Genomic DNA, 14,762 nt, shown 5'->3' with positions numbered 1-14,762 from the left:
GGTAACCGAACGAACGCGCCGAACAACGATCTCCTATCGCACCCATAGAGTTTCTCACTATAACACCTAGAGGGTAATCTGGCGCCACCGTCTATGGGAGTTTCTTAAGAGGGCACCGTGCCGTCATGGGAATGACGGTATATGTGTCTGCGAGGCTCGTGTTGGCTGGTGTTGTAAGAGGCTTCGTCTAAAACGTGGATATGGCTACGCAAATAACGCGTTCTCAAAGTAAAATCTTCATGAAATGTTTCCATTCACGCATATTACATCTTTACTCACCCACGATGCTTGACCAAGCGAAGAAAAGCAAGAACAGACGACGAACTGTTTCAAAGCGAGCGCGAACCTTGTCGTCTGTCCTCCAACTTTAGCGGCCCGCTGATACTCTTTACGTAACATGTAGTCATACACACCATAACAAGTTCTCATAGTTAAACAAAACATGTTTTCGCGTAATAATAAAACTAAAACAGCTTTTCACGTGCTGTTCTAGTAGAAAATGAATCATTGTGACAGATGGAACGGTACTTGCCAAGCGCGTCCTCAAGGTGTCCTGTCTCTACGAGAACGATGCCAATCCGAATCCACAATATACCGGCATTCCCATGCATACCACAGCGCAGCAGCGCCAGATTTCCCTCTAGGTAATGTAGTGAGAAACTCTATGATCGCACCCCAGCAAGAGTGTAGGATGTAGCGCAGGAAGTGGAGCTATTTAGAGTGAAGTTGTTAAGGGCAAGTTCCGCAGATTTCGTGTGGCGTTCAAGGCCATCGTGCGGCGGCAGGCTAGGTATCAAACAGCCAGCAACGCAACCTGCGTCGGAGTCCCAAAGTCTTGCTTTGCTGATGAGGAAGACTAGCGGAACAAAAAGGCAACGCACACAGGAAGGGAAGACAAAAACAAACGTTTTTATGTTTTGAAACGTAACTATGAGTACTTACAAAGGTTACTTTGCGTATATCGCACACGATAGAAAACAACTGGTTTGGGCAGTTTTCTAACACATCAATCATTAATATTTGTTTCTCACGTCGCGTTTCACCGGTTGCACATCGGAGGTTACCCAGGAGTTTGTACAGCTGCAGTTGCGGCAGAAGACGGCGCATTGTTAGAGCAACGCAGCTTTCGTGGGCGGTGTGACCTGGGCGTCGGCGACTCCCATAGCACGGAAAGCTAGATGAGTGGAGATTCCGTACATGGGTTACTGTTCCAAGTAGTCCGGCATCGTCAGACAGTGCTTTTTGTTTCCAGGAGGAACTGTTGAAGTCAGCGTAGCTTGTACGTGCGGCGGCTTCGCATTTGGCCAAACACGGAATAGAAAAACAGAAAATAAGTCACATTTAACACTCAGTAATGGATTTTGTCTTCTGTTGCTGTTGTAAATGAAACGGTAATGTTTTTTCTTCCCCATCTTAAGCTAATGTGGATGGCAACGTGGGACGTTTTTTAAGAGCGCGATCACTTGTACGCGTTTAACCCCCGTATAGCTAGTTTTCATCATTGGCACAGAAAGTTGTACTTGAGTATAGTACTTCCGAAGGCTGTCAGAAGTCACAAATACAGCTTCGCTCTTTTGTGTATCAGTTATCAGATTGGCATGCATCTGCGAAAAAAAAAATATATATATATATATATTTTTAGGTGCCGTTCCTTAGCTCGTTCTTCAGCCGCGGGCGCTTCCACCAAAGGAAACACCATCTGGCACCCTGCCAAAGCCTGCACTGCGGACGGCAATGGACGGCCCGAAACTGAAGAACGAGCTGGGAAAAGACGCTTTAAAAATAATTATTAGAAATAATCAAGTAACAAACAATTAGATAGCCGGTGAGCACTCAAGCATCGGAGAGGAACGTATAATTAAAACCAGAACACTGTAAAACATTCTTTACGACTAATTGCCATGGAGGAAACAGGGCCTTCAGACCTCCAAGCGATTTGCGGAGTTCGAGATCGGAAGGGAAAACGCTTAGCGCACGCCTATACACCGTGCCCACATAGCAGGTAACGCTTAAACATTCGCGTTACACACGCGTAATCGTCGCGCCAATATTTTTTGCGGTACCAGCTCCAATGCACCCGTTCATTCACTCACTGGAGCGCTGGCGTTTAAGGTGCCTGTCTTTGTTTCTCCTTCTTTCAGGTCGTCAATACAGACGGCTTGTAGCCAGAACTGCAGTTGCATCACCAGGCACTTCCAGCCTGTATGCGACCCTGTTAATCAAAAGGTTTTCTTCTCGCCTTGCCACGCGGGCTGCACCAAGATATCTACAGCAGTGAGTGTCGAATCTTTGTACTCCTCCCGCGTGCTGCGTTTCGAGCAGCGGAAGCTGTAATCAGCGCACTGTTTTAACGCGATAGCGTTAAGGAGCTCGTGTCGCAGAAAAGCCGGTGTTGTCGGCGTCCGCGGCGTTGACCGTGAGCGATAAATCACGGCAGGCACTTCATAAATAAAAAGCAACTTCGAAGATGGGCTGGGTGGGAATCAAACCAGGGTCTCCGGAGTGTGAGACGGAGACGCTACCACTCAGCCACGATGCTTCGAAGAAGTACAAAAGCGCTTCTAGTGAATGTGGTGTTGCCTTAGAAACGTGCCGTAGAAAGTTATACTGCGGTGTATATCGGTAATTATGAGCATGTAACTTACAGAAGTCGCATTTACATGAGTAGCGCAGTACGTTTCCGCAACATTTCTTCTGTGCTTACTGCACACGCAGAGCCATCTTGCGGCAAACACAGAAGACCCCCTTCTCTCAATGTACGGCGCTGCCCCGACAGGTGGCGCGCCACGCGCGCATTGGGGCTGTGCGCGGACCGGCCAGGCGCGTCGCGGCCCCGACTCCCTCTCCCCTGACGACGCTTCGCCGTTCTGCCACACGGGTTGCAGACTCAAGTGCCGTTCCTTTCTTTAGATTACTATCTATCTATCTCTCTGCCTGTGCCGATCACGACGTTCGGCTGGCGTAGATCGTTTCCTCCTCCGAGACACCGAGTTTTTTGTTTCGTTCCGTTTGCTCAGGCGCACATTTCGTTGCCGCGCCGAACACTGCGTTGCTCGACGCTCACCGCGTCCGATGCGGGGCGCCTCGTAAGTGATCGCTGCGCCGTAGCGCATTGTCTTACACCCCGTGGCGGGTCGACGGGAACGCTGTCGCGTTCCACTCTTGAAGGCGAAGCTTAAGCGTCCTCCAATTTTTCTATGCGTTGCCCGGCCTTCCGTTACAGATGGCTTTTGCCCCGCGGCTTATGTTTCGTTATAAACTGGTACGAAGCTGCAAGCTTTAGTTTGCGAATTGTCGTGTAGTTCCTTACTGAAAATATTATGGCATATGCGTTGTTTTGGGACAAAAGCCGTACGGGGTGTACAGCATTTAAGAGTTGTCTTTTTCGGGGCCACTACAGTTCTATTGATGTTTTCTAGTATAGTACCAGAAAGAGCGGTGCGGTCATTTTAAATATCACGTGCGAGTCTCCAAACGCATCCAGGAGTTGGATGCTCATTACTGCTGTTCAGAAAACTTGAACTGAGGGAATTAGCGAGTCGCTGAAATCTGAGAATTGTTGCCCTTCTTTAATCATTTGGGCAAGGCGCGTGTAGTGTGTTTGCCTTTTGTACCTAGGCGCTACTGTTAATTTCTTTTTGTCAGGCTTTGGGTTTGTCGTCAGACTTGGTGGTGTTTCATCAACTTTTTTTTCTACTGTTAATGATTTGTTTAACCTTTTTTTCCCTTCTATTTTCTGCTAGTTAATAAATTTAGGATAGATGTATTGGCCCAATGTCCCATACTTTACGCCTACGCAACAGCAACAGTTCCTTCGAAGTTTTAATTGCCGAGCAGGTATTGCATTGAGAAAGCAGAAGAGGCTAATCGGGGCCGCAGTTTTCCAGTGGCTCCTTATCGCTCTTTTTCCGCAGGAGCCAGGTGAGGTGACCCTCGACGAATGCTCGTGCTTTCCAAGGCCACCTTTACAGCAGGAACACCAGGAAGCCGACCAATGGATGCCGTACTTGGGATTGTGCACCGGTGGCACGTGCGGGAATGTGCTGGCGTTCATTGCGTTGTCGTCTTTAGTCGGCTTCATCGTCCGCACTACAACCGTGGGACACACGATCGTCGGGCTCAGGTAAGCGGGCACACGAGGCATGTAGCGTGTACGTTATTCTCTGACCTGCATTTTTTAATATGACATTACCTGGGAAAGCAGAATTCACGCTTACTGTACGCTTCATTATCGCTCGAATTTCCCTGCTAGATCGCATGTTTTTGTCCTCGCCGTTCGAGAGAACACTTTGCGTCTTTGCGTGCATGGTTCGTCCATCAAAATTGAGAAACCGCGGCTTCGTTCTTACCGCCACATAGCGATTCTGTGACAGTGAACAAAGTCTCGCGGCAAAATTTGACTCTGCTCGTACTTTGGGCAGCACGCCTTTCGAACTGTCGTGGCTGGGAAGTCTGTCAGTACATGCCGTCTGCGCCTAACGTATTTTTTGCTAATAACCACAACACACTGTATGTTTGAACACAACGTTGTGCATCTGCCACTCTGCATCTTTAGGCTTTCTGGGGGGCAAGGAACATGTCTACGTAGCAATTCTGTCTTTAGACGAGAAGCGAGTGTCGTCGGGTTGGACGGACAGACCAGGCGGAAACCTCACGGTCGGACAAACGGGATGACTGGCAGCAGAGAGCGACGCTTGTAGCTTAGTGGGAAAGTCTGTAAATATTGCGAGATTTTAGGGAACTTAAAGAAACGTTTGCCCTATTGGATCGTGAGCTACATTTTAATGTCGTTTCAGTGACGTAGATACCCAATATGACCAGTAAATTATCCTGGTAAACTTACTGTAATGATTTTCGCCAAGTCTAGTGCCTCGCACACGTTTTACTACAAGGGTGATCATTTGCCGCTGCTTATTTAAAGACATACCGAAGAGCTTATCAACGGGCCACCTGGATCCAGCAAGGTTGTATTCTAGGCAATGCACAATGTTGAATTTTGGTACTCTGTCAGAACATTGTTTTCCCTTTTCTCACTCTGACCGTTGACTCATCATCGCAGGCGGTAGATGAAAGCTATAGTTCAAAATTAATGAGAACGACGTTTAGGAATAACCAAAACGTAAAAAAAAGGACAAAACCCGAGCAATTGATCGTTTTCACCCTTACATAATGAAGCAAATGGACTGTTTTGGGCTGTGACCTGGCGAGAATGTTGTTTGCGTCGCTGCTTTCGACGCGCCTACCTATAGGATCGATGCACATGTACTACCGTTGCAGGTGCATTTCTCGCGAGGAGAAGGCCATGGCGCTGGGCGTTCAAGAAGGCTTGAGCAGCATCTTTAGTAAGTGTCACGCCCGTTATCTGTGCTCGAGAATTCTGTTCCTGGCACAGCGGTGATGCTTTTAGATCAAGAGAGGCAATTCCTTGCTTTTGCTTGATTCACTTCGAGTCAGTGACACAAACGGCCCACGTAAAGCTGAATGTCCTGCAATGAGAACAGCTCCATTTTCTTGCCAGTAGCTCTTTAGTGTTAGCAGACAGTTACAAATAATTGAAATAGGCTTCACATTGCGTTGTTAGTTGACAGTCTCAGAATAATTTCACTGCAGTGTACATAAGAATAATTTTCTTTTTCATTTCAATTAATTTTTATATCTGTATTTCGTACATGAGAAACGGATGAGCTTGACGAGATCCCTGTAACTTTACAGACAGTTAATAGCAGCGCGACAGTGGTAGCTAATAGTTCTTAAACGTTTAACAAAGCATGAATTATGCATGAAGCTTGGTCGGTGACACACATCTTTCGTGACCCAGTGCGCGCGCTCAACCGTGCATCATGACCAAGGGCAATGCGGTAGGCATGCTACGCACATAGGTGCCGTTTTACGTCATACGAATAGAAATGTTTCGAGTTTTAAAGAAAGAGGGTAATCGCGTGACATGCTGCCTTTAGAATAAAAGCAATGATTTCGATTTTTTTGTAAAGACGGAAAACGATTTACTGTTTAACAGTCATGATTGTTCTATAAGTCAAAATCATGCGAGCCAACCTCGTGAACAGTGTCTTGCTCTTAAAAACGAAGTAAAGATAAATAGTAGCTGGTTTAGCTGCAACAGAGAGAATCCTAGTGGAAGCGATTAGATGGGCTTATTAAGGTGGTGAAATGCGCGGCGTTACCGGCATGTCTTGGCTTTCCGGCAACGCCAACGCCACTTTCCCGTAACCTCTTTGCAGCTTATATTCCGTACCCGATACTCTACGGGGCTGTCTTCGACTCTGCTTGCCTCGTGTGGGAGGACAAGTGCGGCGCGCCGGGTGTCTGCTGGCTCTACGACACGGACCGGCTGCGCAACGCCTACCACTTCTTATCAGTCGCCATATTGCTCGTTGCTGTAGTCTTCGAGGTGGGCCTCGTGTACCACAGCGGGCGCATGTCCGGCTTCTACTCGGACGCGGTGGTTCCGGCTTCGCAGCGAGAAAAAATTCCCGCCGTGGTCGTGGACGGTTCCGAGGGCGTGGCCCTAGTCGACTTGCAGAAGACAAAGAGTGAAATGAAAGGTGAAGAAGTGGAAGCAGGGGGTGGAGAAAAGGAGGACGAAGACCTCCTGAGTGCGGAAGACCGACAGACATCGTGCGGGGGCTGTAAGCAGGAATCAAAAGAGCAAACGTCGGTGTGCTAAATAACTATCTCGTGCCGTAATCAAGGATGTATTCGGCGATGCCGGGACGCGCACACATTTGCCAGTGAAAGGGACCAGTGGAGCTCTACATGAACGAACTGACCAGGCCGCGAGCGCTGGCCTTGTGTGTTGTGTCCAGCGTGCGGCTCCGTACAGCCTCGAGGCTGTTTGGTTCAGCAGAAACGTCTCAGATCCGTTTCTGGGTTGCGCACTGCGCCTGCTTGTAACTTATGTGCCATTTACTCGGGGCTCGCTTTTGAGCTTCCATGACAAATTATTCTAGAGCCCAATCCAGCGGGGCCTTCTGGACGAAAGCTGTTGACTGGTCATTCAATTGTGCACAGAAATGCCGGCCTTGCCACCATGACAGGAAACGCCGTTAGGGCGGGATCCTGTGCTCGCGTGCCTTGTTTGCGCAGTCTGTATTGTGCCTTGTGCTTTAAGTGGCTAACGCTGCTCGTGCTACTTGCAAGTCGGAGAGCACACGGTATTCTGTGGTGCTACGAGCCCAACATGTCTTTTCTGCGAGTGTTGCTTTAAGGCTGTGTGCTTGATTGATGTCACACTTCACGTGTGAGGTAAGCCAAATAAGTTATATGTGTACGTCGTATGTTCACACTCAAGATACTACTGAAACCACCTCAAGCGTCTGCTGGCAGGCTATTTTATTTTGTGTGACATGTTTACGCATATCGTGCACAGCGAACACAGACTATGGAGTTTGTGCGCGCAGTATAGCGCGTGAAACCAGAGACCGTTTAAGTCCACCATCTCAGTTGCCTTCATTCATTTCTGCCAATGCAGCGATTTGAGTTAAGAGTATTTCGACGGTATTTGAAATTACGTGCGTGGCATTTGTATGCACTGTCCCTGTGCCAGAACAGTATGCATCTGTAGTAATGTGCCTCACTTAGCTTAGAGTACCTTAGGTACAAAATAGCCTTATGCATTTTCATGTGCCTTAATTGCAACGTTCTGGGTCACAAAACGAGACATATCGGTTGGAACCGTATACAGGAATGTTTGCTAAAAAAAAAAAGATGTTTTACTATCGTTGGTGTCGTGATTCATTATTCAGTTCTATTAAATCAAACAAGTGCTCGTCTTCCCTCGTTACATCGCTGGAGTTGCCTTCGAAACTTGCTGCACAGGGCTACGCAGAACGAGTTTGACATAGAAACGCAAGACGCGAAGGCAAGTATTCAACAAGTTAACGATTAATTCCATTACTCGTTAACGAATGTGTGCACTGTACCATTCCTCAAATCCATTTTCTATGCATTGCATTCCAGCACGATGCCGGTGGAGCTGTACTCAATATTTTAGAGAATCAGTTGCTATCAGGATGTGGGTTGTGCACATCATGTGCGCCTGTCGGTCATCCCACATTTTATGACGCCTGAGGAGGGGAGGGGGGGGGCGGCATGCTCATATCTACTTTTTTTTTAAATACACACGCATAGCAGGAAAGCCTGCCAAGGTATAGTTCATTATACTATTGTAGTGAGCGCAGATGAAACAAAGTGAACGAGAAAAGACGATAACAAGTAGCGCTACCTTCAAATGGTTTAATGCCGTTTGACCGTCACCTTGTTATGATTGGGGGTTTAATCCCATCGCTCGTGATCCGTTGTCAAGATTGGTGTCGGGCATGAATTTGAAGGTAGCTGGCCCATGCCGTCGTCCAACTTATCCACGCTGAGGACGTTGATGAAGTGAAGGACTGCTTCTCATCGAGAAGGAGGAATATGGGTATACTTACAGTATTTATATCAGTCTAACATGACTGCTTGAGAAAGTACATCAGTCTAACATGACTGCTTGAGTGAGAGTGTCCTGAGCAGCCGCACAACAGCGGTTTATAAACACTCGGTCCTCCCCCGATACCCAGGTGACGGAAACGGCCGTCCAAGCACCGTAGGCGAGTTGACCAGGCACCATAGGGGAGCTGAGGCACCGGGGGGGGGGGGGGGGGGGGCATGCTCATATGCTCGCATGGTCTACGTCTTATTTCCGTATACTAAGGGAAAGTACATTATGGCGAAGCAGTCATATTACTGCGCTCGTGGTTGGGGGGCCCTTCGCGTGTTCAACAGTTTTTTTGTATATATATATACCTCTGTAGTAGTTTAGCTATGCTTCACCACCAGGCCTGACACACGCAGGGTTGCTGCGAAGGGGAGCGAAGCAATCCGGCGCGAAGCTCGGGGGGGGGGGGGTAGGGAATTTCAGTAAAACTTCATTTGGGCCTGGTTGGTACATAATTCTGAGCTTTCTGTACTAATTCTGAACGGGGGTAGGGGCTTAGGTGGACGCTGCTCTAGCTGCCGCAGACCAATGAATATTGACACATTGATAGAACGAATTCGTTTTAGCGTAAAATATTCCTTTTCAGGTTCTACTGCAGTTCATGGCAGGGTGGCTCATACACAATGCGTGCCTTGTGACACGTTTTCCCCATCCATCCATCCACGTACTCCTCCCGTCGCTGACGGCCCTGGCACTGCGAAGCAGCAAACCTGACTTTACGAGCGCCCCAGGGACGCGGGCCGGCCGCGGATGGCAAGAAATTTTCGCTTCGCCATTACGAACTCTGTAACAACCGCGATGATTCCGTTTTGGCGGAAGTGTAAGTGGTAGGTAAATGGAGCAAAGCACGTCATTTTCCGTAGTATGTAGCCAAAGAGCCATTTAGGAGCAAGATTCCCCAGGACAAAGTCCCCATAGGTTAGGCAAAGTTACATTTAGAAACGAGACACTTGAAGAAAAGGTCCCCGGATTTCTCTGACCGCACGGACCTGCCTGCGAAGAACCGTACGCGGTTTTAAGACCGATTGCGTGAGTATTGCAATTAAAATAGCCGTAATAATTCGCACACGATGAAGCTAAGGAATCTCTCTCTTCGATCAATATGCAGCGGAGGAGCGGTGGCGGCATGCCGTGATGGAACGCGGCCTCCACACCAAACCAGCCTATGAATTACATGTCCTCAAAGATTCTCGACACAGCACTGCCGTGTTAATCTCGGAAGCTATGCCTGCACGGGGTTGGTTATTTTCACTTCCGACAGATGACCCTAGTGGTAAACCTATGTAGACAGTTTCTCGATTTTGCTTCTTTAAAGAAATTCAACGAAATAAATTGTTGCGACTGAGCAAGCGCTTATAATAACCACTGGAAATTTTAGGATGCTTTGTCTTACGTGCACGGTGGCTTAGCCGAGAAAGTGTAACAGTAGGACTACAGATTGATATACAGAAGACAAATGTATTCAATAGCCTAGCCACAGACCAAGAATTCGTGATTGGCTGTCAGCCTATAAAATTTGTGCAAGAACACGTTTATGTAGGTCAATCACTTACATGGGACTCTGATCGTAAGAACGTTTACAGAATAAAAATGGGTTGGAGCGCATGTGAAAGGTATTGCCACATAATGACCGATAGCCATCAACGATAGATTGCCCCTATCGTTGAAAAGGAAAGTGTACAACAATTTTATTGAACCGGTACTAGCATATGAAAGAAAACTTGGAAGTTAACAAAGAAGCTTGACAAGGACTTAAGGACCGTGCAAGAGCGTTGGAAAAAAACAAAAACAAAGTTAGACCTAACGATATAACATAGGAAGGTAGCAGTGTAGGCGATATTCTAGGTGACATTAGAAGAAAAAAAATGGAGCTGGGCAGGCCATGTATTGCGTAGAGCAGATATTATTAGTTGCAGAATGGGTGCCTAGGGAAAGGAAGCGCAGTCGAGGACATCCGATAATTAGGCGCTCAGCGGAAATAAGAAAACGCGCAGGCACAATTTGGAGCGAGCTAGAACAAGGCAGGGGTAATTCGAAATTGCTGGGAGAGGCCTTCGTCGTACTGTGGGCATAAAAATAGTCTTATGATTATGATTTATATCCATATGATGCATACATCAAAGCTTCCATTACCAGTGTTTTAATATCACGGAGCATCGATACTCCTTGACTGAGGCCATGACAACTCATCGTGCGAAGAAAATTATGATGAGATTTTATAAAACTTCGCGGAATGTTTTATTGCGATATAAAAAAGCGAGCACAAGAAAAATGCATACGCTACTTTTGCTGGAATATTGACGGTGGCCATCTGCTGCCAACCATTTCTCGTAAAGGGGATAGGCCCGTAAAAATTATATTGCTGCAAAACAAATTTAACAGAACTTTTAGCGACATTCACTGAAAATAAAGAGAACAAAGGGACACAATACTTTTACTAATTACCTTAATTTTAAAGTGTCGTTGAAAGACATTGTGGTAGTGCACGTGTCTCTCTTACAGACATAACTCCATCCAGTCAAATTCAAGGTTTATAACTCCAAATTCCAGGCAAAAGAACGGAGTTTATTTATTTATTTATTTATTTATTTTGAAGTGGAGCTAGTAACTTCGATTACCAATAATGTGCGGAAGCTAAGTAGACGCTGCTGCTTGTTTAACTCGCAAAAACAGTTGTCGTGGCACTGTCGCTTGGACGAAAATATTGCCTACATAGGCGCGGACCCTCGCGTCCCTTGCGACTGCATACGACATAGTTCCAAATTTACATATGCAGCAGCAGCACTTGTCTTTCTTACGTTTTACGCGAACCACCCATGTTCTCGGGGATTTAACGCAGTGCGATGCTTCTCGCCGACAAATCAAACGTGTGGCAACTTTTTCACCCTCAACTTTCATCCGTCCGACCCTTCGTCCGTCTTTCTTTTGTATAAAGTGAATTCAACTGTGATCAGCGCAAACGAGTTTTATCACAGTTGGTTTTGGCTGCGCATTGAGCGACGGGTCAACGTCTGTTGTATAGACACGGAGTGCCTCTATCCTTCCCCCGAGCGCTTAACTATACAGCATCTAAACATTCATAGTTTCACACGCCACGAAGCTACCGCCCCGCCGGCATGTGCGTCTGTTAGTTGGCGTTCAAAAGCAAGCGCGCACTGCAACTGATACTGGTAACATTAACATGGATAAAAATAGTAAATTCAGTTGCACACAGTGAAAGCTGTCAAAACAGCGAAGCTGGTGGTTGTGTTCACAAGTTTAAACTCCTGTTTAACGCGATTTTCATCTCGTTGTCTCGTCGTCGTTTTGCTATAGATTCGAGCTTCGGTTCCGGATTGCGCACACTGTGTGTTTGCACGAGGTTGTGATCAAACCCCAGTCTATCACACACCTTGCAGCTGTGGCCTCACTCATGGTCGAGGAATTATCTCTTGACAATGAAAATAGAAAGTTTTAGAATAGGTGCCGCAAACATTTTGGGGCCCCAAAGAAATAGCGTCGAAGCCACTGCGCATGCGCGAGACGCAAACTGCGTTTGGGTTTTGCGTCGGGCATGCAATTTCGCTGATTTAGCGGGAGCCCCAAAAGCTGTCCCAAAAGATTTGCGTAAACAAACGTGGCGGCACCCATTGAAGCGACGGCTCTAACCTAGCACCAAGCTGGGTTCGATTCGTGGTAACGCGTGAAGTTCGCAAGCTAGGAGAAGTGACTGCGGTTATCGCTTTCTCTCAGCTAGCGTGTGTTATGAAGATTGATTCATTAGACACCGCTGATTCCGAATTCGATTGTGGATATTATGGCTCATAGGCCTAACACGGCTTAGCTTGGCTGGTGAAGGCACGAAAAGTTAATTACTCAAAACTAAGCGCAACTAATTGTTTGCTGCTTACAAAATAACCTCTAAATTGTAATTAAACGCGAAAATACAAAAGTGAAAATTACTATTCTCTCCTAAAATGGCATATTTAATTATTTCTAATACCTTTTCTTTGACGCCGTAGTGGCGCTGTCAGCGCCACTACGGGGCAAAGTAGTGCGCAAAGTAGTGCAAAAGTCCTATTCTAAAGCTCTTCACTCCTGGGTGCCCCAACTTTAACACCCGCAAAGCTCTTTGGGTCCCCAAACTATTGGGACCCCTATCCTAAAATTTTCTAATGGCAATGACGCTTATTTTTGCATCAGTACAGTGTAATGACCCGAAGGGGCGTGCGGAAAAAAGCTGTCATTTCGACAGCTTGACAACGCTGCAGGCCCACAATTCATCGGAACACTCCGTGGGAGGAACCTCTTTGCGTCGACGTCTCTGTTCGGCCTCCTACTCTCGAAGTTGGGGGTTGCCTGTGCTGGCGCTTGGTTTGGGTTGCCATCTCTTGAAAGCGAAGGAGGGGGGGGGGGTTGGCTTGCCTCCACCGACGCTTGGCTTGCGCTTCCCGTTCTGGATCCTCGGCGGTAGTGGCTTCCCTCCGCTTCCCTCCGCTCGGGATTTGCGCGACGTCGGCGCTGCCGCTCTCGTGCCAGCTTTCGTTGCTGCTCGTGGCCAACGGAATCCATAAGGCGAAAGGGCGCGCGCCGGCGAAACTCCTGCTCCTATACCCCTCTCCTCCCCCTCCCCCGGCAGGCGCTCTGCCCCTGCCCCTCAGCGTGATACCAGATGGCGAAGGTTCGACTTAGAACAGCTCCGTTGTTAAGAGGAAGCGTTAGCTCGGGCCCAACTGTGACCACGGCCTATTCAAATACATGTAAAACGCAAAAACGTTTTAACGCGATAGCGTTAAGGAGCTCGTGTCGCAGAAAAGCCGGTTTCGTCGGCGTTGGTGTCGGTGGCGTTGGCCGTGAGCGATAAATCCCAGCAGGCACTTCATGAATAAAAAACAACTTGCAAGATGGGCTGGGGGGGGAATCGAACCAGGGTCTCCGGAGTGTGAGACGGAGGCGCTACAACTGAGCCACGAGAGAGAGAGAGAGAGAAAACTTTTATTTTTGCGCCAGCGTCCGGCGCTCAACCCTGGTCGGTCAGCTACCAGTCCTCACCCAACATGTCTCTGACGTGCTGGATAAGCACCGGCAGGAGAATGTTAGTTGCATGGGGTGGTGGAGTGAGCCAGTCCGTCCATGACCGTGGCTTGATGTTAGTGGGAATGTTAGAGAGGGCTGACTGCAGTTTGGGTTGAGTGTGAGGGCAATGCCATAGACAATGCTCTAGGGACGGATATTCCATGCAGTTCGGGCATTTCGGTGGCCCAGGTAGGCCTTGAATATAGTGACGGAAAAGAGGAGTCACTATTGAGTTTGTTTGAAGTCTTCGGAGAATAACGCTGTCTTCTCGCGAGAGGTTAGCAGGGGGAGTAATAAAGGTGACGGCATTGGCGCGAAGTTGTTTTAAAAGTGATGTGCGCACCTTGTGCAAAGTCTTTCTGTGTTCCCTTGGGTTAAATTCGGATGGCCATAGGCATGGGGGACCCGGAAAACTAACTACGCGGGTGAGCTCATGAGCTCGGGAGTTCCCCCCCATGCCTTGGTGCCCAGGTATCCACTGCAAGGTAACACAGAGCGAAGGGTGTGAATCCAAGTGACATTGAAGTAGGCTGTGTATATGCTCAGGTAGCAAGTTGTCGCGAAACATGCGGCATGCATCTTGGCTATCGGTGCAAATTAAGATGCGTTGGGTAGGATGATGAGGCCGGGTGACTGCTTCGAGAATAGCAAGAGCCTCTGCGTCGGACGGGTCGGGGACTCCTATGTGTGCGTTAACAAGCTCGTAGTCAGGGCCGACTACTGCAGTTAGACATCTACCCTCCGAGTGACTAGCGTCCGTATAACAATACGTAGTGTCTGGTAGTGGGTTTTCTCTATTTATTCGTTTGACTAACTGGGAGCGGCGAGCTTCGTGTTTGTGCGGCTGCATATGTTGTGGTATGGGTAGGACCGTGAATCTGGGTAGTGAGTCCCATGGTGGTGAATACAACGGTGGAAAAGGCGGTAGGGCACCTGTCTGGTATCCTTGATGTTCGAGCAGTTTGCGCCCTTGTGGGGACGTTTGAAGCCTTTGAATTTGCGCTTGTCTGCAAATTGTAATGCGTTCATCAAGTGTGTTGAAAAGCCCAGTGGCGGCCACAAGGTCGTTTGCAGCGAATCGGGGTACTCCTAATGCTAATCTCGTATATTTGCGGAGCGCCGTTTCTAATTTGGAGTGCTGGGTCTTAGTGAGAGATTGATATGGAAGTTGGTAGAGCACACGGGAGTAGACAAGCGCTTCAATAATCCTTCG

The 14,762-nt window shown here is 47.9% G+C and overlaps 1 protein-coding gene across 1 annotated transcript in view; it reads left to right on the top strand.

The window, feature by feature from the left end:
• Positions 1 to 7,792, top strand: part of LOC135914097 (solute carrier organic anion transporter family member 74D-like) — a 35,505-nt gene extending 27,713 nt beyond the window's left edge. The window contains exons 6-9 of the mRNA XM_065446856.2: positions 2,142 to 2,274; positions 3,915 to 4,123; positions 5,278 to 5,342; positions 6,240 to 7,792. Coding sequence (XP_065302928.2) covers positions 2,142 to 2,274; positions 3,915 to 4,123; positions 5,278 to 5,342; positions 6,240 to 6,685 — 853 coding nt within the window. The 3' untranslated portion in view covers positions 6,686 to 7,792. The remainder of the gene's footprint in view (positions 1 to 2,141; positions 2,275 to 3,914; positions 4,124 to 5,277; positions 5,343 to 6,239) is intronic.
• The last annotated feature ends 6,970 nt before the right edge of the window (positions 7,793 to 14,762 follow it).

Source organism: Dermacentor albipictus, chromosome 1, assembly GCF_038994185.2.
Source record: "Dermacentor albipictus isolate Rhodes 1998 colony chromosome 1, USDA_Dalb.pri_finalv2, whole genome shotgun sequence".
Taxonomy (NCBI): domain Eukaryota; kingdom Metazoa; phylum Arthropoda; class Arachnida; order Ixodida; family Ixodidae; genus Dermacentor; species Dermacentor albipictus.
Note: the sequence above shows the minus strand (reverse complement) of the source record. Positions and strands in the feature narration are given on the sequence as shown.